At 37.4% G+C, this 24,546-nt stretch overlaps 1 protein-coding gene across 1 annotated transcript; it reads right to left on the reverse strand.

Annotated features, from left to right (window-relative positions):
- Nucleotides 1-327: 327 nt before the first annotated feature.
- LOC126632159 (uncharacterized) lies at nt 328-10,349 on the reverse strand. Its single transcript, XM_050302404.1, is given in 16 exon segments — nt 328-1,274; nt 2,155-2,205; nt 2,452-2,657; nt 2,730-2,988; nt 3,874-4,128; nt 4,211-4,270; nt 4,432-4,624; nt 5,656-5,789; nt 5,896-6,123; nt 7,563-7,617; nt 7,751-7,945; nt 8,038-8,102; nt 8,523-8,677; nt 9,537-9,622; nt 9,826-9,989; nt 9,991-10,349. Coding segments are annotated over 16 exon segments (2,436 nt in total). The 5' UTR covers nt 10,030-10,349; the 3' UTR covers nt 328-983.
- Nucleotides 10,350-24,546: the final 14,197 nt, after the last annotated feature.

The following is a 24,546-nucleotide window of genomic DNA, read 5'->3' on the forward strand; positions in this document are numbered from 1 at the left end:
ACTAAGCTACTTATTGTTGTGCAAGTGGCCCTTTATTACAACGGTAGAAATGTGTTGAGCCCTTGTATGACGGAATAGGTTCAAATCCCGTCAGTAACTAATCCAACAAAATCTATCATTTGACCAAAAAAAAAAAAAAAAAAAAACCCCTACTCATCGTTCCACGGTTCAAGAGCTTTCGTGGTGGTGCAACATTTGACAACCATAACACTTTCAATCGTTTTCACACAATCCTTTCGGTCTAAAAATTGCTAACATCGCTTTCTAAAATATCAATGCTGGCACCATAAGACGAGTTCATCTAAACGGAAAATTGAGCCTCAAGTATTAAATCACGAGATTCGTCTCTCAGAATATAAGTATATAAACTTCTCAGCATGGAGATAACAATGATGATATCAAAGTGTCACGACAAGATGAACCAAGAGCAACTGCAAAAGGATAATAACTGTAACATAATCTTACTACTGCACAACTAGTTAAATTTTGCAAGTTCCATTCCCGGTCGCTACTGCCTGCTTAAAATACACGATCCTTTTGACGGGAACTGGATCAAAAGCAAAATTATAGAATCTAATTAGCCTAGAATATGCAAAATGCTTACAGTTCTCTCTACTTTTCTTAAAACTCACAAGCAGCCTCGCTTGGATACTAAGATATTATGCTCCACGGGCTATTGGCATTCCTAGAAACTTCACATTGAGCCAATGGCACAACTTCTACCCGTTAATTGAGTTCTAAAGCTGAAAACTTACAACAGCCCATGTCTTCAATCATTTGCTCGTCCTCAATGTCGAGAAGGACGTGATGCCACCATGAGAAGGATGTGATGCCAATGGCACAACTTCTACCCGTACATTTGAGTTCTAAAGCTGAAAATTTACAACAGCCGATGTCTTCCTCACATGGTCTTTTCAGTGGAGGTAGTGAGATAACCAGATAAAGAAGGGCAAGAGAAGAAGCTGCATTGCCAGCAACGGCTGCTACCGAAATAGATCAGGGAAAGACCACATGATGAATCTTGCAAAAACATCGGACTCCAAAAACTCAATATGAGCCGCCCTTCCTATGAAGGTGTTCAAGTTCTTTCCATACAACGAGGTATCAAAGTTGATGTCACAGCGCATGAACACTCGATTCTCAGACTGAGGAGCCCGTATCTGGTCCAAGCAATCATTCAGCATTTCCAGAAACACTTTTCCCTTCCTTGAGAAATCCAATGAAGCAGCCTGGCACATATCTATTCTAGCAGAATGATAGGGAACATAACCGTCCTGCAAAACACAATTAATAATATTACGGGTATCAGAGAAAATTATAACAAATTATTAAAGAAATTTTCTTTTTTGTTACAAGAAAAAGTTTCACTCTCCATTGGAATAACATAGATATCATGAGAATAAATTTTCCTCAAAAAACCATAATTAGAATATGAAGAGCAAAGAAGTTTCATGAGATTCTAGCTCTTCCATTTTGGCACTAGTAAATCACTGCATTTTCTAAGACATCGACATTTGTAAACTGAAAGGTACCCTTCAATACAAGTGTTTCTATGACACGTCAAAATGTATAAAGAAACAAAAGTGGTATAAAGAGTTCCTCCCAAGAAAACATTAAATCTTTCAGTATGAAGAGCAAAAGCAAAGAAATAGTGTATGTTGTCTTCGTAATGTAGACCATGGTCATTATGAAAGCATGAATAGTTCAGTAATGTCAAAATCTAGCATAATGATCTTGTTTTGGAGCCACAGAACGAACTACAAAATAGGGTTTTAAGAGTCCTAGTTCACCAAGGTCCATAGAGTACTGCTCACATGAATGATGACTGAATGAGCACATTGAGTTTTTAATTAGTTCAGCAGTAGGATAAAAGTCTACAGATTGAGGATGGATGACAAACAAGTCTATTCTTTTTGGTCAGTATAATAAGCGAGTAAGATGGCGATTGATTTTTAAGAGATCGTAGGTGCTCAAACTGTCAAACATAGTGGCTCACATGAGAAATTAGGGTCCGTGGATAGACCAATTGTATGTCTCACATTAAACTTGGTGGAAAACAGCAGAGTTGAAGCGACCAAAACAATGTGTCAGTTAAGTTTAACAGTTTAATTAAGTAAACTAGGTCATAAAGCCCCAGGGAAGAGATCAAAATACCTGTGGTGAAGATAACAGGATTATGTGCTTGAAATTCTCGAGTGTCTTCTTCTGCAAAAAGAATTACTTCAGAACATCAGCAAAAATAAACACATCACATTTGTCAACCATTTTTTCTTAAACCAAGTTATAATTATAAAAATGCAGAAGTCATGTTTGCCTCGACTTTGAATCACAGAAAAATGTATCGAGTATGCAATGTCATGATTTGATTACATTTCCCAAGATGATGAGCAGTTATCAGGCAAACACCTCAATGGCTGAGCTAAATGCATTAAATAAAGGAATTCTCAGTACCTTACACAGCCTGTAAAAGAACGTATTTTGAAGATCTGGATCATCGGTGAAGGTAAGCTGATGAATGCACTGTGTGTTCTTGAGCTTCTTCAAGAGCCACAACCCAGAGCTGAATAAAGAGTTTGAACAGTATAGATACCCCAAGTGTGGGCCCGATATAGAAAGATATATGTACAGGTATCTTAGGAATGGTTCCATAATGCTATCTGCAAAAACAATGGCCAAGATCTTACACCAACTGCATATAATGGGAAAACATGATGTCAATAGTTTAATACCTGTTAGTGCCGTTCTTATGATAACATTCCCAATAGAATGTCCCACAAAGCTAAGCTTAATATCAGCTATGCTTCCAGATCTCGAAACTTTATCCATTTTCTTCTTGAGGAAAGAAACTACTTCCTGGGCCAACCTTTGTCCCATTTCTCTGAAGTCACCAGATGTTTTGTCCTCATTTGCCTCTGACATTAGAAACTCTACCTTGGGATCTATCAATAGCCATTGATTTCGAATAAGCCGTAAATCCAGGTGATGCCCCTGTAGTGTGAGAATTGAAATAAGCATCCACTAAGCTGTCTTAATAAGGTTCTAAAAGACGCTAGGCACTAGTTGGGCGGCGGGCTAGGGCCTAGTGCCTAGGCGGACTAGGCGGATTTAAGTAAATCTACATATTTCATGTAAATAAGTGTCTGTTTATACTTAAAATATATGTAATTTCATCAAAAACTACAAAATAAAATGACATGTATTATGAAGTATTGGAACATAATGAAAACATGGGGAACAAGCATATAATGTGTGTTTATTCAAGTATTCAACGAGTCTCTTACAATTTATTGAAAAAAATAAAATGCAAATGAAAGTTATCTATTTTCTTCTAAGTGAGTCGCAACCTAGGCGGGTGCCTAGGCGGGTCTAGGTAGGCTAGGCAAGTGCCTAGGCGGTCTAGGCAGGTGCTTCAACAAGTCTAGGTGCCCTTTCTTAATTTTCAAACACCTGGGCATTAATGGAGGCGGTGACCAGCTGCCTAGTGTCTAGGAGGGACCTAGGCGGCGTTAGGCTGGGATTTTTAGAACAGTACGGAGTACAAATGAATTGACTTATGCAGCTGTTCCATCAACTAAACTGGTATGAAGTTGTAAACTTGCAGCATAAAATATGAATGACCAATATATAAATATATTAACCCACAAATCACTAACGTTTAACTCTCTTTAAGAATCAAAATATATAAGACTAACAAGTTTTAACCTAAATTCAAAATGATACCTTGACAAGTTCAAAATTGTTAGTATTTCTACTTTAAAAATAAAAATAAAAACAAGTCCATCACACGTGAAATACTGGAGGGGAGCAAGGAAAGAACAGAGAAAACGACGAAATATAATAAAATTAGGGGAAGCTATAAGAGAACAAAACTACCTGAAAGCCATGCACAAAGACAACAAGCTTTAAAACACAGCCTTTCTTTGGTGAGATATAGTCAGATTTCTTGTTTATGGAGTCAGAGCCAGATCCAGAGAGTAAGCCAGGAGAGTTAATCACGTCCAAGTTTCTCAAGTACGAATTTTCACTAGTTGTACGCCTAGGCGCATTCAACACACGTTCCACAATGATAATAGGAATTCTTGATGGATCTCCAAAAATATGCATGTCTTGAATTGACCGATTGTTAATCTGAATTTAAAATTTTGGTTTAGAAAAAAAAAATCCCAAGAGGACTGACAATACAGCACTTCATCTGAAAGCAATGACTCACCTTCATTTGCGCAATACTTCGCCGATGAAGCTCAGCACGGGTAGCAGCAGTCTGGGCAGGCTGTACAGAACACAAGTCAGATCAATAAAAGATCGATTGAAGAATCTAAATTTGGCTCATAACTGAACTCTGCACAAGGTACATTGAACACCCCCTTAACATTTCTTAAAACATGTTGGACACTTTTCTTTCATAACTAACAAATCATGTGGAATACTTACATCGTCGGTTAATTTCCACATAGGTGAAAGTCTTTTATGGCCACCATTGTGGGAAGACTCTTCACCCCCACTACTATTCAGAAAATGATGAGGCATCTCAACCTTAGAGTAAACCATCCATATTGACCACTCAGCTCTTCTATCCTTAGCCCACGTGTCACGCAAGTATTCCAATATCTTTGTTTTGTTAAACCTGCAATGAATAAATATCACCATACAAACGTACAGAAGATCTGGAAATTAGACCAGAGGAACTAGCCCTCCTTTGTTTATTGTGGGTACAAATAGGAGATTAATCAATCAACATCAGAGAGGACCCGAGCCTTTTTTATTGAACAGCTTAGACGAACTTGGGCCCTTCTAAAGGTGATGCCTTTTTTTTCCCTTCACCCGCTGATTTGCAATAACCTGTCAATACGTAATGACAGACTATTGACAGGTTATATTGACAATAAGAACTTATTGGTATTGCATGTCCAGATGTCCTTCAATTAGGCATCCACTCTAATGCACCCTCATATGGGGGCCCCTTTACTCTAAGAGAGGATGCCTGTTTCAGTATACATATACGATAGATATGTATATGGTACCTGTGGTTTGCTACAGATGTCAAAGTCAAATTCAGTTGTGGTTTCAAATTCAATATTTTCAACTTGGCCATTTTTCTCAAAATTCTTAATTCTTTCAATCGTACTAACAAAACCACAGGTATGATGGTCTTTCAAGCAGTCTGATCAAGGAGGGGTGTACTGGCATTGCAGAAGAAGTGGAGGGGGGTGGGTGGGTGGGTGGGAGCTGGGATGAGACTGATTTGGGAGGTGTGTGGGAGGAGTGGTGGCTGGGGTGGGGTCGGGTCGGGGTAGGGATAGATCAGGGGCAGTGGGATGGGGATTCTGGGCTGGCTGCAGGAGGGGAGATATCATAATTGGTGTTCCAGGTGGACTGAAAAGACTAAATAACCTTATTCTGACTAAAATTGACAACAAATATCAACCACAAAGGCCATATTTACAAAATGGAAACCATGTTACTAATTTGACAATTATAGCAAACCACAGGTCCATTTGACACACACACATATATATCATGTGCATATGTAAATCTATACAAAAGCATACACGTCCATGATTGGGACCGTCATTCAGTATTGCATCATTTCAATTAAAAAAAAAAACCAATAGAAAACCCATAATAAAGTAATAACATTATCAAATGAAAGCGAACCTGTGGAAGTTCAAAAAAGTGTTCCATAAATATAAAACTTGATCACCCAACGAATGAAAAGAATTCTGAAGGGCACCCCTTGACAAGTGGCGTACCAACTCACCACTTCCAAACTTCGATGTGCCATTTAATTTCTGTTCAAGAACATATAAAGTAAGAAAAAACACTAACCTTAAAGCATACAAATTCAAAAAAAAAACAAGGGATAAGAACATTGTGCTGTATGAAATAAGGAAGGACCTCAAGACCATTTTGTGGCTTGCCTTGTCCTGAAACTTTGTCATCTGCTGCAACCCAATTTTCTTGCAGGAAATCGAACTTTGTGTCGTCTATTTTAGATATAAAATCAGTCAAATCAATAGCTTGGTCAATAGCCTTGCTAAGTTTCTGCAGTTCTTCAAGCAGTATGTCACGAGCATTTAGCAATGATTTAGCAAGAATAATGTCATTCACATCTGCAGCAGCTGCCTGTGTTGATGCCAAGTCAATAACAAATTTTAAACTGTACGTATATATAGAACAGCCTCTGAAGAAAAGAGCATATAAAACGTAAAAAATAGATTAAGCATACTAAAAACCTTTATAGTTCAAAAGCATAGCCAATTTTGAATTTTTTTTTTTTTTATTCAATTACATTGATTCAACATATTTTATATTGTGCTCGGTACTCTTTATTCTCAATGTACTTCTCTTCATAAGTTTAAAACCTTCTAGTGCTAGGGACTTAAGAAAGATGTCTGGTTAAAGGGAACTGATATCGCCATGAAACTTCTGCTCTAGGCATTCAGACTAAAGCTTTTTGAGTATTAAATTATTATATAATATAAGAATATAAAATAATAAAGCTTTTTGAGTATTAAGTTATTATATAATATAAGAATATAAAATAATGAAACCAGTATTAATTGTCATTCAAGCATAATGATCAATCTTCAAATGGTGCCATGCCTCAAGGTGTGCCACGCCTCGCTCTCTAAAACACTACCAAATCTTGTGTATCACAGAAGGGTTTTTTTTTTCAATCACCCTTTTCCAAAATGCATGGTTTGGTTAGTAACTATTTGGTGAGAACAGCGGTCAAGAACTCTTTCTCAACCTTAAACAAGTTTAGATGTTATTTTTCAACATCGATATCACTTTGCAGACAATAGATGTGTACTTTTCTACTTTCCAAGTCAGGTTATTTGTAATTCCATATCATAACCATATTGTAATTACGTATTGGCGCTTCTCAGATCATGCAATCCCAAAAAGGTAGCTATAGCCTGTAAATTAGTCAAGTCTGCTCAGTAAATTAGTCAAGTCTGCTCAGTGTATTTGTCTAGTCTTTCTTCCTCCAACAAAAAGTCATTAACTGACATTTATATAATATAATGTGAATCCTAACATAATGGGAAGGACTTCCACTGAATGGTACCCTGATCTAGCAACAGCAATTTCAAATGAGTGTTTATGACATTTATATAATAAACAAATGCTAAGGATATTCTTGAGAAAAGAGTCCCAAGGATATTGAATAAATTAGGGATAGTGAAAGTAATTTAAACTGTTGTAACTAAGGAAATGACTCATAAAGCCCTCTATTATGAAAATATAAACTTAATGCTACTACAAAGTGAATTCCTTCACACTGCAATGTGTAACCATAGGGCCCACAACCATGCAGAACTTTCATATGCCAAATCATCTGATGTTTGTATGTTCTGGTATTGTGTAAATGCCCTTGGAAAGCACATGTGTATGCACAAGTTATTGATATTGTCATCAAGTACGTGAAAGAGAAAAGCAAAGATGACAAACACATCGAAATACACTGCAAAACAAGATAAAAGATTCGAGAGTGAATAATGTCAAGCTTCCCGAGGGCAAGAAAAAGATCTAGTAGAATTTAATGGGTAACAACATACTTGATTGGACCCAGAATCACCTTCTGTACCAACATTTTCAGGAGTGGAAGAATCACTGAAATAAATCAAATCTTGAGTTAAATTTACAAACAAATTGTGCACAACAATTAGTTTCCAATATCACAAGACTACTAATTTCCTCAAAATGGAATGCCAAACTACATTATAGACTAGAATATGTGACAAACCTGAGTACCTTCAATGGGTGTGTATACGAGACAGCCTTCAGTAGACTGATGTGTACACTAACATCAACAAGTACCGCATGGAATACATCAAAATGAACAGGGCAATATGAATGCAAACCCAGAAGAGCTTTAGAAGGAATTCGAAATTCATGGACAGCGGCAGGGCTAGCATCTAGAGAAGCCTGCAAATCAGACCTGCAATTATACAATACAATCACCAACTACAATTTCAATTGCGAACTTAATCATGTAAGAAAACAAAAAAAAAATGAATCATGTCAACTCACCTATTTCCCAATATGGGGGCATGCAGAAGTTCAAACTTCAAAATAATAGGAGACGAGGATATACCCTGAAAAGTATACACTATAAACATGAATACTTTATAATTTATATGAACATTTCTACATTCTACTGGGCTAAAATAGAATATATAATCCTCAAATTATAACACATACTTGGCCAACAATGACAGCCTTCGAAAAGTAATCTAATCTCATTTGCAAATCAGTATTTATTTTTTAAAGAATTTGAGCTGCTTGCCTCTAAGATATTAAGAATGCAAATGGGACCTTTCAGCATTGGGAGGAAATAAGATAAGGCCAAACAAATTAAGTTAGTAGTCAATGTTATGACAGAAGTAGGTAGCCAACCCAGATACCAAACATGTTATGAGGGCTACCATCTTCAATAAAATCCTTATAAGTCACAAATGTGTGCATACACACATATACATGCACACAGAGCAGGAAAGCGAGAGAGATTATAGTACCTCAAGTCCAGCAAGAGATAGATTGAACGATATCATGATTGATAAAAAGACATCCTGCCTGGCATATTTGATTCGAAACGGCTGACTTGAGAAGCTGTTGTCAGAATCATCAATCCTCCATACTCCATATACATCATCAGAACCCAGATCAGAAGCTGCCAGTCGAACAATTTAATTATCTCTAAACTCTTGCCCTTAGTTTATGAAAACAGCATTACTTAAATTCCACAAGCTTTTAACTGAAGCAAAACATTGCTCTGTAAATCTTAAAAAAGTGGTCCACCCAATGGTCACTATTTATATTTTTTATTTTTAGAAAGAGACATTTTATCGCAAACAAATGGAATAAAAATACAAAACGGATTCAGGGGTTAAGGGGACCACTACTAAAACAAAGAAACGAAAGCAAAGAGAACAAACTAAGAGGCTCTACCACAACACCACCCAATGATCAATATGGGGAACAAAGAAACCGTGGGTGGATTCTTCTATGCTTTTCTATTAACTATTTTAACTTTGTTCAAGGATTATTTTTAAACCATGAGAATATCCAACGATCTGTTGTAAAAAATAGTTGGATAGGTCATGTAAAGATTTGACCCTACACCGTCTATCATTTCGAATATGAACCAAAGAAAGAATAACACTACAAAACAAAATATGAAAACCTAGCTCTTAAACAACAGCAACCAACTTGTGATAAATTGAGAAAATTCAAAAGGAGAAACAAATGACCATTGAATATATACACTTTCAATGTATAAGGGACTTGTCAAAACTTCTAGGGTAGTTTACGATATGTCAATGTATAAGATTTGTAAAATTATACTGCATTATAAAATTTTGGCTTAAACCATGAGTCAAAAGATCTCATACTGTGAGAGTCGAGCCCCATAGTTATATATACTTACAACTTACAAGCAAGGAACTTCACATATATTTATGATTGTACTTTAGACTAGAAGAGTGATAAAGTAGAAAGCAGCCATAACAACTCCAGTGAAAGTAAGTTACCTTCATATTGCACAACTCTTGCTGGAGTCCCCACAGAAGTATATTCACTGTCCTGCCATCTCATTGTAATCTTAATTTGGTACCATCTAAACAAGCAAAACATAAATAAGTTAACAAATTCCCATAAATTCAACTAAGCAAAAAACAATCACAAACAAGCTCAAAATACACCAATTAACAGAAAACGGTCAATTGCCCCTAGTGGGTTACCGCCTTCCTTTAAAACCCACTGCATCCCGGGTTCAAACCCCAAACCCAATTCACAAAATGCAGATAGAAACAAACATACCCCTGCTGGAAAAGGTCGAGATTGTGAAATCTGTGAATGTAAATAGCAACCTCTTGTACAGCGTCCAACATAGCCACCGGCTTAATCTTAGCCGGGGGAGGCTTGGCATCTGGCAACCTCTTTGCTGATGATGATTTATAGTTGAGACCCACAAACCACCCCAAATGCGGAAACATGCGTAACCCTAATCCAAAAAATTTGCATCCCTAATCCTCAAACACTTCCGATTTCAGCTCCAGCTCCAGCTTCCCGCCCTAATCCTCATCAAATATCACCATCTCAGAAGCTCCATTTCATGGCGGAATTGACCCGACTGTGTTGCCCACGACGAAACGTAACAGTGTTGGGGAGTAGGAAATTCAATCAGCGAGCGATTGTGACTGCGATAATTGGCAATCTTGAGACGATTGTGTGCTGGCAGCTAGGGTTCGTGGAATTTGGGATTCATGATTTGTAGTCGGAGAAAAAAGTCAGAGAAGGGAAGAAAACATCAGGGACCTCATCAACGTGCAATCAGCTAATTTTGTTTGTGCTCTTTTACAATATTGTCCTTGGCGACGGAAACCAATAGCCGTTTAAGAATGTCGATCAAATTGCAATTTCTGTCATCCTTCCGTCTATTTTCTTTAACCGATTACTAAGGAATTTTAAAATAATGAAAATTGAAATGAGGAAATTTTATCTTTTAGGATTTATGAATTTTCTTGTTTGGTTAACTTAAAATAATAATAAAATTTGAAACGGAACTTGTTATTTTTAAACTCTCACTCATGAAAATTCAGAAATGACACATATTTACATGAAATTTAAACTTGGGTCTCAAACTCCAAGTTTTTTTCCCAAGCGGAAATTCTAAATTTTTATGTTTATGAATCCAAACAAGGAAATTGGTGCATGTCAATTTATAAATTCTGACTTTTATCAAAATTCAAAGTTTTTTTTCCTCATCGAAATATAGTGTAACATGTGAAAAGTTTTCTTAAATGTCATTTCATGCCAGTTGATTTTTTTTTTCTTTTTTTGTTAAACCAACAGCGTTGGATTAAATTATTAGTTGTTGCAAGAGAGAAGCGGTGGAGATTGAACATTTATTAAATGCATAGGTATTATTGCTTTATGTGACTACTCTTGATACCATATGCATCTCATGCCAAATGATTACCTCGACCAATTGCCACATTGACGTGGAGTTTCTTTCTTCTTTTATAATTGAAAATAAAACCATATCTCCCCACCCACATTAGGTATCTACAATAGTTTCGGTCATATTTAGCCACAGTTGAAATCAAATTTCTGCACCACTGTGCAAGGGTGAATAATCGTCGAAAACTTGTAAAAGAAAGAGTGATCGTGAAGACTTGGCACCGGTGTGGAACCGGCCAAAACCTCTCCGAAAATCAAATCAAATCAATATCGAAATATTTAGAATTCAAGCATTGGCTAGCGAGCAACCAGTGATATGCAAAGTGCAATGTTTGATACGTTGGATGAACTCTAGAATTGTGTATTTATATGAGTTACAAGGAGCCCTATTATGGATATTAATTTACATCTCATGTTGAAGCAATTCTTACAAACATAGCCTGATAAACAACTACTCTGGTTGAAGATTTCTTATACGGATCTTCAAGTGGTTTTGAGGGATATCTTCTTCTATTGAACAATTAGTAGAAGTCGATAGATTCCTTATTGGGCATTCATGTATCTCCATATCTGTTTATACCATATTTAGGGCCTTCGTATTTAGACCTCGTATAAATACTCGGATGACTTAAATGTAATTATGTAATAAAGGAATGGGCAAATATGTAATAAGTGAGGAGTCCTTATTCTATAAAAGGATCCCTCACCCTCACACTTAAAGGAGGCCAATTCCTAAGGCTCCTCACCCTTTCAAGCCTCCTCACATCCCCTAAGCTCTCTCTCCCTCTTTAACAGAGAAATATAATACAATCAGTGTGGACGTAGCCCAAACCTTGGGGTGAACCACGATAACTCTTGTGTCATTTACATTTTATGCAGATTCACAGTCGGATTTACGTTGTACCAAGACCATCCGGTTTTGTGCATCAACATTTGGCGCCGTCTGTGGGAATCGACACAAAAAGCTATGTCGGTTTTCTCTCAATTTTTCATCCCACCACCGTGAAACCTTCACAACCTCACCATTGTCCGTCCACCGTGGATCTGCAAAACCCACACCGAGACACAGACACAGAACTCTCTCTGTGTAGTAGCTGCTTCTAATTTGTGAGAAAAAATGGAGAACACATTGGGAAGGAACCTAAATCTTTGTTTCACAAAGATCCGACCCCTACCAATCAAATTTCAAAGCAAGCAACAACAATCACAAAAATGTAAAGAAGCTCTCGGTGCTTGCTCACCCTCATAAAAATGGCTTCATCTCACCACCTAGCTTGGCAAAGTTTCTGCTTCTATTTCTGTCACGATCAATGACGTTACATTGCTAGTCCTCCGCCGTTGCTCTCTTTGTCTTCCTCCTCAGCCTCGCCTCACCTCAAGTCTCTGCCGATGTGGTGCTTGAAGACGAGTACACCGTCACAACGGCGATCGACGGCCACAAACTCAGCGTCAACCCGCACTCGGCGCTTGCTCACCCTGGATCGTCCGATCTTCTCGTCCTCGACTCTTCTGATAGTGCCGTCTACGCCGTACCATTCCCCACGCTCGGATCCCAAGTTTCAGAAAGTGATGAAACGATTATCCGGCAACGACGACAGATATTCAGATGAGAAGTCGGGTTCGGCCCAGTTCAAGAAACCCCGGAGCTTCGCCGTGAGTCTGAAATGAATCGTCTTCGTCGTCGATAAGGGCAATAACGTCATCCAAAAGATAAGCGCTTCAGGTGTGAGCATGACTGCCGGAGGGTACTCGCAGAAGCCTGGGCACGAAGACGGCTCTGCTCAAAACGCAACGTTTTCGCCGGATATTGAGCTGGCCTTTGCTGCTGATCAGTACACGCTGCTCAAGCCGGATAAGGTCTCAACATTGCCGAAGATGTCCCTCAGGTTGCACAGTTACGTTATCTCCAGGAAACTTCAGAAGATGCTTCAAGCTGCAAATCTGCGGTCATGGACTGATTACTTGAACTTGACGATGGACTGGACGTTATCCAACGCAGGCGTCAGCGGTCGGACTTTACGTTACGGGGAAGGGAGATATTCGTAACTGCTCTGAAAAGGAAAACTCGGAGCTGTTTTCCGGCGCACTTGGTTGACTCGGTCAGTTCGGTATCATCACCAAAGCTAGGGTTCTTCTGCAACCCGCCCCAGACATGATGAGATGGATAAAGCTGGTGTACACCGAGTTTGACGACTTCACTTGGGACACCGAGTTGCTGGTGACTCGGCAGGACGACGGCGGCGACTCGTTCGACTACGTGGAAGGCTTCGCATTCATCAACAGTTACGCCTTAAACTTCCCGGAGACCATCTCGCTGCGTTCTTGGCTTTGCTGTAAACCTGAAGAGAGAGGTGTGCGGTGGAAAGTGAAAAGAAAAACAAGGGATGTCTGGAGAAAAGCAAAGACAGAGGTGCAAAGCAAAAGTGAAAAGGAAAAGAAGAAAAGCAAAAATTTTCCTATGATTACGATTCATTTTGTCTGCAGGTGAAGAGACAAAGAGAGTGGTGGAAAAGCAAAAGCAAAACAGAAAACAAAAAAAAAAACAAAGCAGAAAACAAAAGCAAAAGCAAAAGCAAAAGCAACGCACCAACGATCTGCAACTGTCGAAGCTTTTGTGTCGAAACCTTTGTTTTTGTATGATTTATTTTTCATATCTTTCGGAGATATCTGTATAAACCCTATCAGAGGGTAATAATATCAAAAAAAAAAACGGCAAAGCCCAAAATAAATGGGCTGGAATGTTGTGTAGAGGGCGAAGGCCCATAAGCCCAAAATAGCTCCAACTAGGCGATCAAAAGTACGCCCAATACTCTACAATTATTCGGCAACCTGCCACTATTACCACCAACCAGGTGATCAAAAGTACGCCCAGTACTCCACAATTATTCGGCAACCTGCCGCTATTACCGCCAACCAGGTGATGAAATGTACAACTCGTACTCTAAATATCATTTGGCAACTAGTCATTCATGCCACCAACCAGGTGATGAAATGTACAACCCGTACTCTAATATCATTTGGCAACTGGCCATTCATGCCACCAACCAGGTGATGAAATGTACAACCCGTACTCTCCTTCATGCCACCAACCAGGTGATCAAAAGTACGCCTAGTACTTCAAACCATACATGAGCATTACTCATATCAATCATACATAAACATTCATGAGCATCACTCATCTAATCATACATAAACATTCATGAGCATCACTCACGTCAACATTCATGAGCATCACTCATGTCAATCAACATAAACATTCATGAGCATCACTCATGTCAATTAGCTTCAAAAGCTTCATTTACAAAAGTTCTAGCTTCAAAAGCTTCATTTACAAAAGCTCTAGTTTCAAAAGCTTCATTTACAGAGCTCCAACTTCGAAAGCGTCATTTACAGAGCTCTAGCTTCAAAGCTTCACTTGCAAAGCTTCACCTACAAAGCTTCAGTGCAGGGTATACAAATACCGCCTCCGAACAACCGCCACTTCGGCCCACACATGGATTGAATTTGAAGTCTCCAGCCAACAGACTCTATTGATCGAAGACTTGGGGGACTACACTATACACCATATATTGGGCCTCAATTGGGCCTAAAAAAAAACGTGAGGGACTTAGCCCATCACTTATGTATTGAGGAGCGAGCCCTTATTCTATAAAAGGGACTCCCTCACCTTCATTAAAGAGCAACACCGCCAGCTGAGCAACCGTCTCGCCGCGAGCATCACTCCGAACCCATATTTATGTATTGAGGAGCAAACCCTTATTCTATAAAAGGGACTCCCCTCACCACCATTAGAGAGCATCAACTCTAACTCATCATCCATGTATTGAGGAGTGAGCCCTTATTCTATAAAAGGGACTCCCTCACCTTCAACACCACGGGCCGAGCCAACCAAGGCAACATAAGCCACGAGCCTCGTAGCCTCGCAGCATGTGCTACTTCTAGTTGATCATCATTTCAGATTGAGCACCGCCTCATATCAAGCATCGGTTCAAGACAACATCTAGTTACTTCGGCCCACATATGGACTGAATTTCAAGTCTCCAGCCAAAAGACTCTCTTGACTGAAGACTTGGGGGACTACTGTTTATACCATATTTAGGGCCTTCGTATTTAGACCTCGTATAAATACTCGGGGGACTTAAATGTAATTATGTAATAAAGGAATGGGCAAATATGTAATAAGTGAGGAGTCCTTATTCTATAAAATGATCCCTCACCCTCACAATTAAAGGAGGCCAATTCCTAAGGCTCCTCACCCTTTCAAGCCTCCTCACATCCCCTAAGCTCTCTCTCCCTCTTCAACAGAGAAATATAATACAATCAGTGTGGACGTAGCCCAAACCTTGGGGTGAACCACGATAACTCTTGTGTCATTTACATTTTATGCAGATTCACAGTCGGATTTACGTTGTACCAAGACCATCCGGTTTTGTGCATCAACAACTACTCTGGTTGAAGATTTCTTATATGGATCTTCAAGTGGTTTTGAGGGATATCTTCTTCTATTGAACAATTAGTAGAAGTCGATAGATTCCTTATTGGGCATTCATGTATCTCCATATCCATACATATAATTATAAACCCAAGTATCACACTTCCGGGCATTGCGAATCAATGAGGGTTTTAAGGTGAAATCAAATTCATATCTACAAGCACAAGATACTAATGATGCCTTAGGTATGAGAACTATTTGCATACTATAACCTAAAGTTTTGTAACGTTTGATAAGCTTTGTAACCTCAGGTCAATGTTTAGTGAACTTGTTCAACAGACAAGCATCTGTTTATCCACCACAAGTGAAAAGTTGCAGTTTTTAATGAGTTTAAGGACTTTTTAAGCGTAAAATTTTAAGAACTTCTTTTTTTTTTTACCTGGTCGAAGTGGCGAGCACGTGATTGTAGAGGGGATGGTTATGCTTACTCCTACAACTGTGTTTTATTTCAAGTATTGTGCACAATAATTGAACGAAATAAACTATTATCGTGTGGTGCTGCCACTTGTGATCCTGCCAACTCCTTTTTCGTGGTTCGATATTATGGGAAAGGGATCTACTCTTGATTCCTTCATCCTAATCCACTAAGTCCGGGGATCTAAACCGTTGAAATTTGATCCAATGGTTACAAACATGGACCCAGTTTAAAAGTTATAAAACATTTAGCCGTTTGATCAAATTTCAACTCCCCGGATCCCCAAACTTGGTCGATTAGGAGGAATGGATCTGGAGATGATCCATTTCCGATATTATGTTAGGTTCAGTGGTTTCGTACAGTACTTTACTCATTATTTAATTAGCACCTATTTATCTATTTGTCAACAGACTAATGATCAAAGATAAGTCCTTCCCCAAATTGAGGCAACGTGATACGTACTAGTTTATGGAGATGTTCAACGCCTAAACAAGTCTTCTATGACTAGGACCATATTAGAATATATGACTTACTCACACATGTTGAACTGGATGTAGTGGCAGGATCTCATCTCGAAATGAATGATGTTTCCAGTGATATATGGTCATAAAATTGTTGTCTTCGTTACTGAATTTAATAATACAATTTGAGTATATGAATGTTATTTTCAATTTTTGTCAATACTTTTGAGATGCTCGAGTATAGAACAAACTTTGTGTCCAACTTTATTTTGCTACTTGTGTTAACTCTCAAAACTGTGAGGTCAACAAATGGTCAGTATGGTCAACTTTTGATGGGTGTAGTGGTAAAACAACTATAAGAACAATAATATTTACGCGGTTCACTAATGAGGATGGGCTACGTCCACTGAAGAAATATACTATTATTTGCTAGGAGTTACAAGGGTTCTCAATGTCCAGTAATAAAACTCAATCTTTAGGATACAACTCCAAGGAGTAATACTCCCCTTTATATAGGCCTCTCTTTACCCCAGAAAGTGTTAAGCCTTTAAAGCTCGAACCGCTCACTTGATGGATTGGCTGCAGGCGTGAGTCCCACTGCAAACTACTCCTCTTGTGGCCAACTAACGCGTGGAGCAAAAGTGACATTTGAACATGTCTAGTCCTTTGATTTCTACGTCAAAATACTACGGAGCAGAGCGCTCGGCTATGAGGGTTGGAACGTAGCTAGACCAAGCGCTCGGTCTCATAGTTATGACGTTCCGTTTTAGACTTCCTTTCAAGTTGATGATCGACACATGGCATGAAGTTAACGTTTAAGCAGACATGTTCTTTGAAACTCCGTGTCATAAAGTTGTTAATTCTTTCATTTGCCTTGAGCAGTCATAAAGTACTTTAAGTTCCAACACTTGTTACTTTTACTCGGTACTGAGAGATGACGGTTTATTGGTTTGAGTGGTCGAGGATTGATGTTCTTCAACCATGCTTGAGGCAATGCTCGACCTATGGAAGCTCTTGAGCTGGTTCATGGGCCTAGTAACTTGATTTATTAGCACTCGTAGAAGGTAAATCCCGAAGGATTATAACTATACATTATTTTAATGTGTCAATAAAGAATCTTGCGTTAACAACTTGATACAAAATGTTCCATTAATTCTTATATGGAAATGTCCTTTGAGAAAAAAGAAAGATGTTTACTGAGATCACGTACCAGTACCACTCCAAAAACTTCTGTTTATAAATATTAATTGTACTACTCACAAATGTGTCATTGTGTAAATAAAATCGGTATAAATAATTAGTAACTATAGTGTATATGAGTATTTTTCTCTCCATAACTCGAGATCTTGTATTTGATTTGCCCTCCCCAACCGAAGAAAAAAGAAAAAAAAGAAAAAAAAAAGGATGAAAGAAACTTTCACTAGTTACATTTGGTATATAGGAGGAGGCAAATTTAGCCGAAAGACTCAACCAAGTCCAAGATGATACATGCAAATAATAGTGCTAGTTTCTCTTAATATTCCATTTCGTTTCCAAATAATCGATCAATATTATATTAACTCAATACATCTCTGTCAAACTGTAAAAGAAAAATGCATCTCAAATTAAGGATTTTGACCCAGGCCTGGTTGGATTAGATTGGCATTTTGGGTGAATATATAAAGTGAATGTGAATACAACAGTACATTATTTCGAAAATTCGACAGGACCGTGCCAACGTGGTCCCTCTCGGAAAATAAAACCAAAATCTATTAAATTAGAAAAATGAATCAAAACCAATAACGAAAAGCTACATGCAAGAAGATAATGAACTTGTCTTGTCTCTAGAAGTAACTTTAATTAGCTCGATCACTGCCTGGGACCAAGGTGATTGGTGAAGGTGAAGTGTGACAGTGATAACAAATATTATATTTTTGGTCCATTCAAGATGTCTTAAGTTCTTAACGTAATCATACGAGTTATATTCATTCTCTTTTTGGTCCATTCTTTTTCTCCCACTACAAAATTTTATATGCATTAAGACCAACTTTGATATCGATCGGTCTAAAGTTTAGGTCAATGAGAGTTTAATGAGATGTTCTTACGAACTAACAAAACATAACACTAATTGATTTGTTTAACAAACAGATTTTATTCTTTTCCCCTGCAAGTACCAATCCTAATTGAATTGAGGGTTTCCTCCAATTTGTATACTTACTTTCTAAACATATTTATTTATAGAAGAACAATGTCACGTTTAGTGCAAACACTATTAAGAAACTTCGCATTAACTTATAATAATCAGGAGTAGGGTTTTTGCATGCAATTGGTTCTCGGTCTCAACTGATTCCTTTGTTATAGCTCCTCCAACCTCGATCGAATATCATTTCTTATGTTCCGGCTACCTTTATTTTTCGTTTGATTATTACTCTCAAATCATCTTCACATGTACTTTTGTATGAGTTTGGTCCTTTGCACCGCCACGAAATTAACAAACCTGTTGTTATTCTTTCAATCTTCTATCTTTGTTAGAATGTTCTAGCTAGGTCAACCATGCTTGTTGATAAACATGCCGTCTAATGATCATAACCTAATTTGATAAAGATGGTGGGGTGAATAGAAAGAAGATAGGATGGGTCGTCATGGGAATTGGGATGGGTGGCTTACAAGTGTCAAGGATCATGTCAACCTCAACGGAAAGGGATCCTCTCCGGATCCCTTCCACCAAACCCATCAATCCGAACCTTTGAAATTTGATCAAACAGCTAAAAACACGGGCCCCTTTAAAAGTTATAATAACTTTAACCGTTTGATCAAATTTCAAGGGTCTGGATTTGTGGATTTGGTGGAAGGGATCCAGATAGGATCCATTTCCAACCTCAACCTCAAAATTGCAAGGTGGGGGTTTTTCGGACATCCGGAATGATTGTTTTAACCTTGATTGTTAATTAGTTGGCCTTAGAAACTTGTAGTGGCTAAATTGGTAAGAAAGGAGAATACATACATATATATATATATATATATATATATATATATATATATATATATATATATATATATATATATATTAGACAGAATTGTGAAGAGTGTCGTAAATTAGTAGTAAGGTTAGACATGAAGTAGACTCGTGTACTATTGTATTCCTTGTAGAACACGTAAATCCTCTCTCGAGTTAAAATGAATAAAGGCGCCATGCAAGAAAAATAACACACACTAAAAATTGCCGCCCCTCTTCCTCTATCTCTCTAAATTTTCTCTACAGAAAAGAGTGAATTTTTGTGAGCTGAAACCCTAAACCCTAATACCGTCAACTGGGGTCAACTATTGCAATTTGCATGGACCGACCATCCATGAAGTTTACTGGTTTTTTGTTCGTCAATTATTGTGTTGTCTCTTCTCTGTCCGCCCACCATCTATCTCTTCCATTCACACATATGCAGCTAGCCAGCAAACTAGTCAGTGCTTTTAATTATATATTGAAAATTTTGCACCCCTGATGTTTCGGGTATATATCATGCCTAACATTAAGCCTCAAATTGCTGTTAATGTTTGGTTTGAAGCGTTGTTTAAGGATGCAAAAGCACAATCACTCCTTTGAGACTAACTACAAAGCTGCTTCTTTTTCTTTTTCTTTTGCGAATGCTGTAATCTTCCTGAGAAGATTTAAACCTGAAATGAAGCTACCTAATACCTAAAAAGGTGTATCTGTAAGCATCCAAAACCTTGACTATACCAGGTAGGACATGTTATCCAAAATCAAAGGAAACTAAAAACATAACAAATTACGACTCAAAAAACGTACAAGAATAATTCTACAACTCCAGCATAAATCTATTTTTTGAGAAGTTATCTTGACCTGCGTCTCGCTGCAAAAACAAAATTCTCCTTTTCCACTAGTTTTGGACTGCTATGCCAACATGGATGAATCAAGTAATATTAATCTGTGATTTAAAAGGGAAAAAAAGATGCATTCAAAAGGGTGTGGAACGGAAGAAACAAAAGATTTTCATGATTGAGTTTGAGAATAAACACATGTCAAGAAAACTTCCGTTTAGCTTTTCTTTTCCCTGACAAAGAGGAGTTTTTTATGATAAGTGAAATGCTTTGTTCATGCACCACCAGCAGTGGAAAAAATGCACATTGATTATTCTCTACTAATTTTGTCTTCCAACAAGGACCGATGAGAATGAGAATCCTGCTTTGTTTTCTACAAAATTCTAGTCATTTTATTAACATACATTTGAGCAACCAACAAAAGAGAAGGAAATAGGAGAAATCTTCAGTGTACCGGAAACACAACACGGTACACTAAGTGTCATAATACAAGTGATTGAAAGTTTTGTTTTTCAAGTATCTAACCAATTGTGTTATGACATTTGGTATATTGTGCTGCATTCCTGGTAAATTGAAAAGTTTTGTTTTTTCAAGTATCTAACCAAGTGATTGGAAGTTTTAAAAAGCAAGATTCAGACTGCTTTTAAAAGCTGTTGGCCAGTTTGGGATTGTTGTGATTTTTTAATAAATTGCTTCTACTGTGCTTTAAGAATAATCAGTTGCAAAATAAAGCAACTGAGCGTTTGATAAATTGTATTGTTAAAAGTGTGGTGAGTATGAAAAGCAATGTAAAAACAGTGTCTAAAAGGATAAATAATGCTTTGTTTAAAATTAAAGAGCTTATTACAAGAATTAAAAATATTTTAAAGGCTCAACTTTGCTTTTTATTAAAGCAGCTTTTAAAAGCAACCTACAACCTGTTTTAAAAGCTGTTGTCTGGAAGTCATTGCTTTTAAAATAAACAGTATATTTTATTTTTACCAAATATTTTTTTACTGCTTAACTTTAAATTGAAGCAGTTTTTTTTTGGGGAAAAAAAAACAATACCAAACTGGGCCTTAATGTCGTTGCTTTTATAAGCAAAATATTTTATTTTTATTAAACACTTATTTATTGCTTAATTTTAAAGTGAAACAGTTTTTGTTAAAAAATAAATACTTAACTAGCCATAATCTACCATGTTACATAATAAAATAGATATGTGTGTATATATATTACTGATCAATTAATTAACCTATGGTATGTTTAAGTTTATAGTATGGAAATTTCCAAAGTAGGAAAAGTTAGACTACTTTTTTACATAGTGTATTTAATTGAGATTTTGAAGGATATAATAAGAGTTTAAAATCCAACAGTGTTTAATTAAGATTTTAAATGAATGTAATAAAATCTGGAGGATTTTAAAGAAGTTCATAAAGGTCTATATATATCTTGGTGTATTCAATGAAGAATTTGGTAAAGTCTATAATAGTATGGGTTTATTAATTAGGGTTTGATTTTAAAGTATATTAAAAAGTGAAGGATTTTGATGAATTTGTAGAGATTTCATAATGTATTTAAACTTTAAGAACTCATGCCCCTCTCCTTAAATTTTGAAGGAACTCGCTCAAAATTCACATAAGGTGTATAAAAGTCCATTAAACTCTATCAAACTCTGTGAATATATAACTCATTACAAATTTAAACACTCAAAAGTTTCAAATACGCAAACAAATTGAGAAAATTTGTCACACACCCCAATCCCGAATGTCCACATGGACTCCGAATGAAGCTGTGTTGGCCGACACCTGGAATGTGAAGAAGCCATAAAGTGTAGTGAAGTGGAAAATGTGAATAAATTTAAACCTAAAAGTGCCTAAAATATAAGAGTGCGCTTGTAAGCGGAAATGAACCCATTTCACATGTGATGTTAGAGCATAAGTAAAGTACAATAAAGTAGGATGAGAATTATACCATCAAAGGTAATCTCCAATTCCAAGATTTGCCAAGAATCCTCATTGATACGAAAACTCAGCTATTAAAACCTGGAGGGGTGAAAAAACAAAGGTGAGTGGGCCTAAAAATAAAGTTTTATAAAAACATTTTTGAAAACTTTATAACCTCTCGCCATAAAACAAGTATAGTTCCCAAAATATACATACTACGTATAGTATAAAAATACTTACCGTAGCTTGCAATATCTCAAGAATTCAATACATCACAAAATGCGTAAATAGGCATATAACTACCACTAATCACAATATCTTGCAGGAATGAACATATCATATCGAGTGCTCATTGACATACGCTGATACACGAGTTCATGCAGAGGTATTCTGACATAAATAGGACTGGGTGTAATAATGATTTATGCTCTAGTACTGCAATCACGTGAAGACTGACGCTATGTGCATTATATACGAGTCCTAATTGCTTATAGCAATCTAGGACAAGATTGGGACCTACAATGGATCCAAAGTGAGCGGACAGTGCGATGTGAACATACACGTGAAAGACTAGCTCTGACCTGGGCAAGTACTAACACCAGTGCAGCAAACGATAAGTAGATAACATAAATATAGTCATGCCACAATGATTTGATAATTCTAGTCAATATAAAATTAATCACGGCCAGAAATATAATTAAGGCATTAATAATAATACGCATACCTGTGCATCCTGTAGGATGTAGCATAACGTCATAATTTATATCAATGCGCTAAATCTTATAAACGTCACGCTAATCTAGGTGTATTGTGGAAAACTCTTTATGAAATGTATAAATGAAAACTAACAATTATATATATACTATATAAAAGAAAATACCTACTCACAGGTACTTGTGATGTCACATCCATTTGAGCTAGGAAAGCTGGAGTCTCCAATAGTAATCGCACTTAAGCATAATATTGGGACCCATTAGTAAAACTCAACTCAAACGACTAAATCTAGGAAAACGGAGTGCATATTCGAAATTAGAGCATCGAAATATGCTAAGAGGGGTCCTGGGCAATTTTTGTGAAAGGTCAATGAAAAGTCAACGATCAACCCTAAAAAGTGAACCAAGACGCCCCGATGGTCAACTATATTAAAACTTTCAAATTTCACTAAATGGATATCAAAAACGAACTCGAGACGTTGAAATTAGCCTAGGAGGATTTATGAGAAATTTTCAAAAAGTCAATTAACGGTTGCCGCTGTGATCGTCGGAATCTGGAAATCTCGCTAGAGAACAAAACAAAACGAGGTTTGATTAGCTTGATTTCTCAACAATTTTTCACATTTTACCTACCAAATTAAAGCCTAAGAGGAGAGGAAATGAAATATACCATCACTAGGTATTGTCATGGTTGAGAAAATGGTTGGAGAAGCCACCAAAGTTGTGCGAGTTCGCTAGAATCTGGGGAGTGTTTACTTGAGTGGTTTCTGTCCCCAAACACTACAACAAAGGCCTGAAACCTTAAAATCTTTCACAAATGACGAAAATGATGAGAGATAAGGGTTCCCAAGGCCTACCTTGGTTGGAAAATAATGAAGTCTCGCAGGAAAACATGGAGGTTGAGGTTTGGGTTCGAGTTCGTAAACAAGGGTCTCGGTCTAGGCTCGGGTTCGTGTGTCCCACCTCAATCACCTAAAAAAGTTAGTGAAGGTGGCAATGCAGTCTCACAGCGTGGGTTCGACGGAGATGATGACTGGTGTGTCGATGATGGTCTTACAAAGAAAGAGAGATGCGGGAATGAAAGGTGGAGAGGAAGGAGAGTTTGAAAGAGAGAGAGAGAGAGCTGAGAGAGATGAATGAAGAGAGAGAGAGAGAGAGAGAGAGAGAGAGAGAGAGAGAGAGAGAGAAGAAAAGAAAAAAAAGAGCGAGAGAGTCAAGTAGTAAGGTAAGGTGTCAGCAGAATAGTGGGTGAGTATAGAAAGAGAGTGACAAATGAGTAAAGAGCCTAGAGGGAGACACAAAAGTGGAGAGATTTTTTAGTGTGACTGTCATATGAGGTGGTACATCACGTGTTCCTATATAAATGATGGGTTATGTGTGTTAAAAGGTTAATAACTTAAAAAATAAAATTTTCCACCAATTGCATAAAAACACATAGTGTACCATCTATGTTCCCGTCACAACTAAAAATTTCTCACGAAAGAGAGGGAGGAGTATGGGGTGTGGGCTCCACGTGGCTCACAAAACAAGTCACAAAATATCTCCCTATTGAAATTACCAATTCACCTTTCGCATTTGTAAGTCTGTAAAATCTCTATCGTAGCTTCAAATTCGATTCCGCTTGTGCCTACGCGTTCGTAGTGACAAATACTACAAGAATACGCTAAAAGAATGTTTCATATGTCTCACAATACACTGGTCAACGAAAGTCAACATCCTCACCTCTAAGATCATTTTCGTCAATTCACTCTTTTAAAAT

The sequence above is a fragment of the Malus sylvestris genome, chromosome 8, assembly GCF_916048215.2.
Source record: "Malus sylvestris chromosome 8, drMalSylv7.2, whole genome shotgun sequence".
Taxonomy (NCBI): Eukaryota; Viridiplantae; Streptophyta; class Magnoliopsida; order Rosales; family Rosaceae; genus Malus; species Malus sylvestris.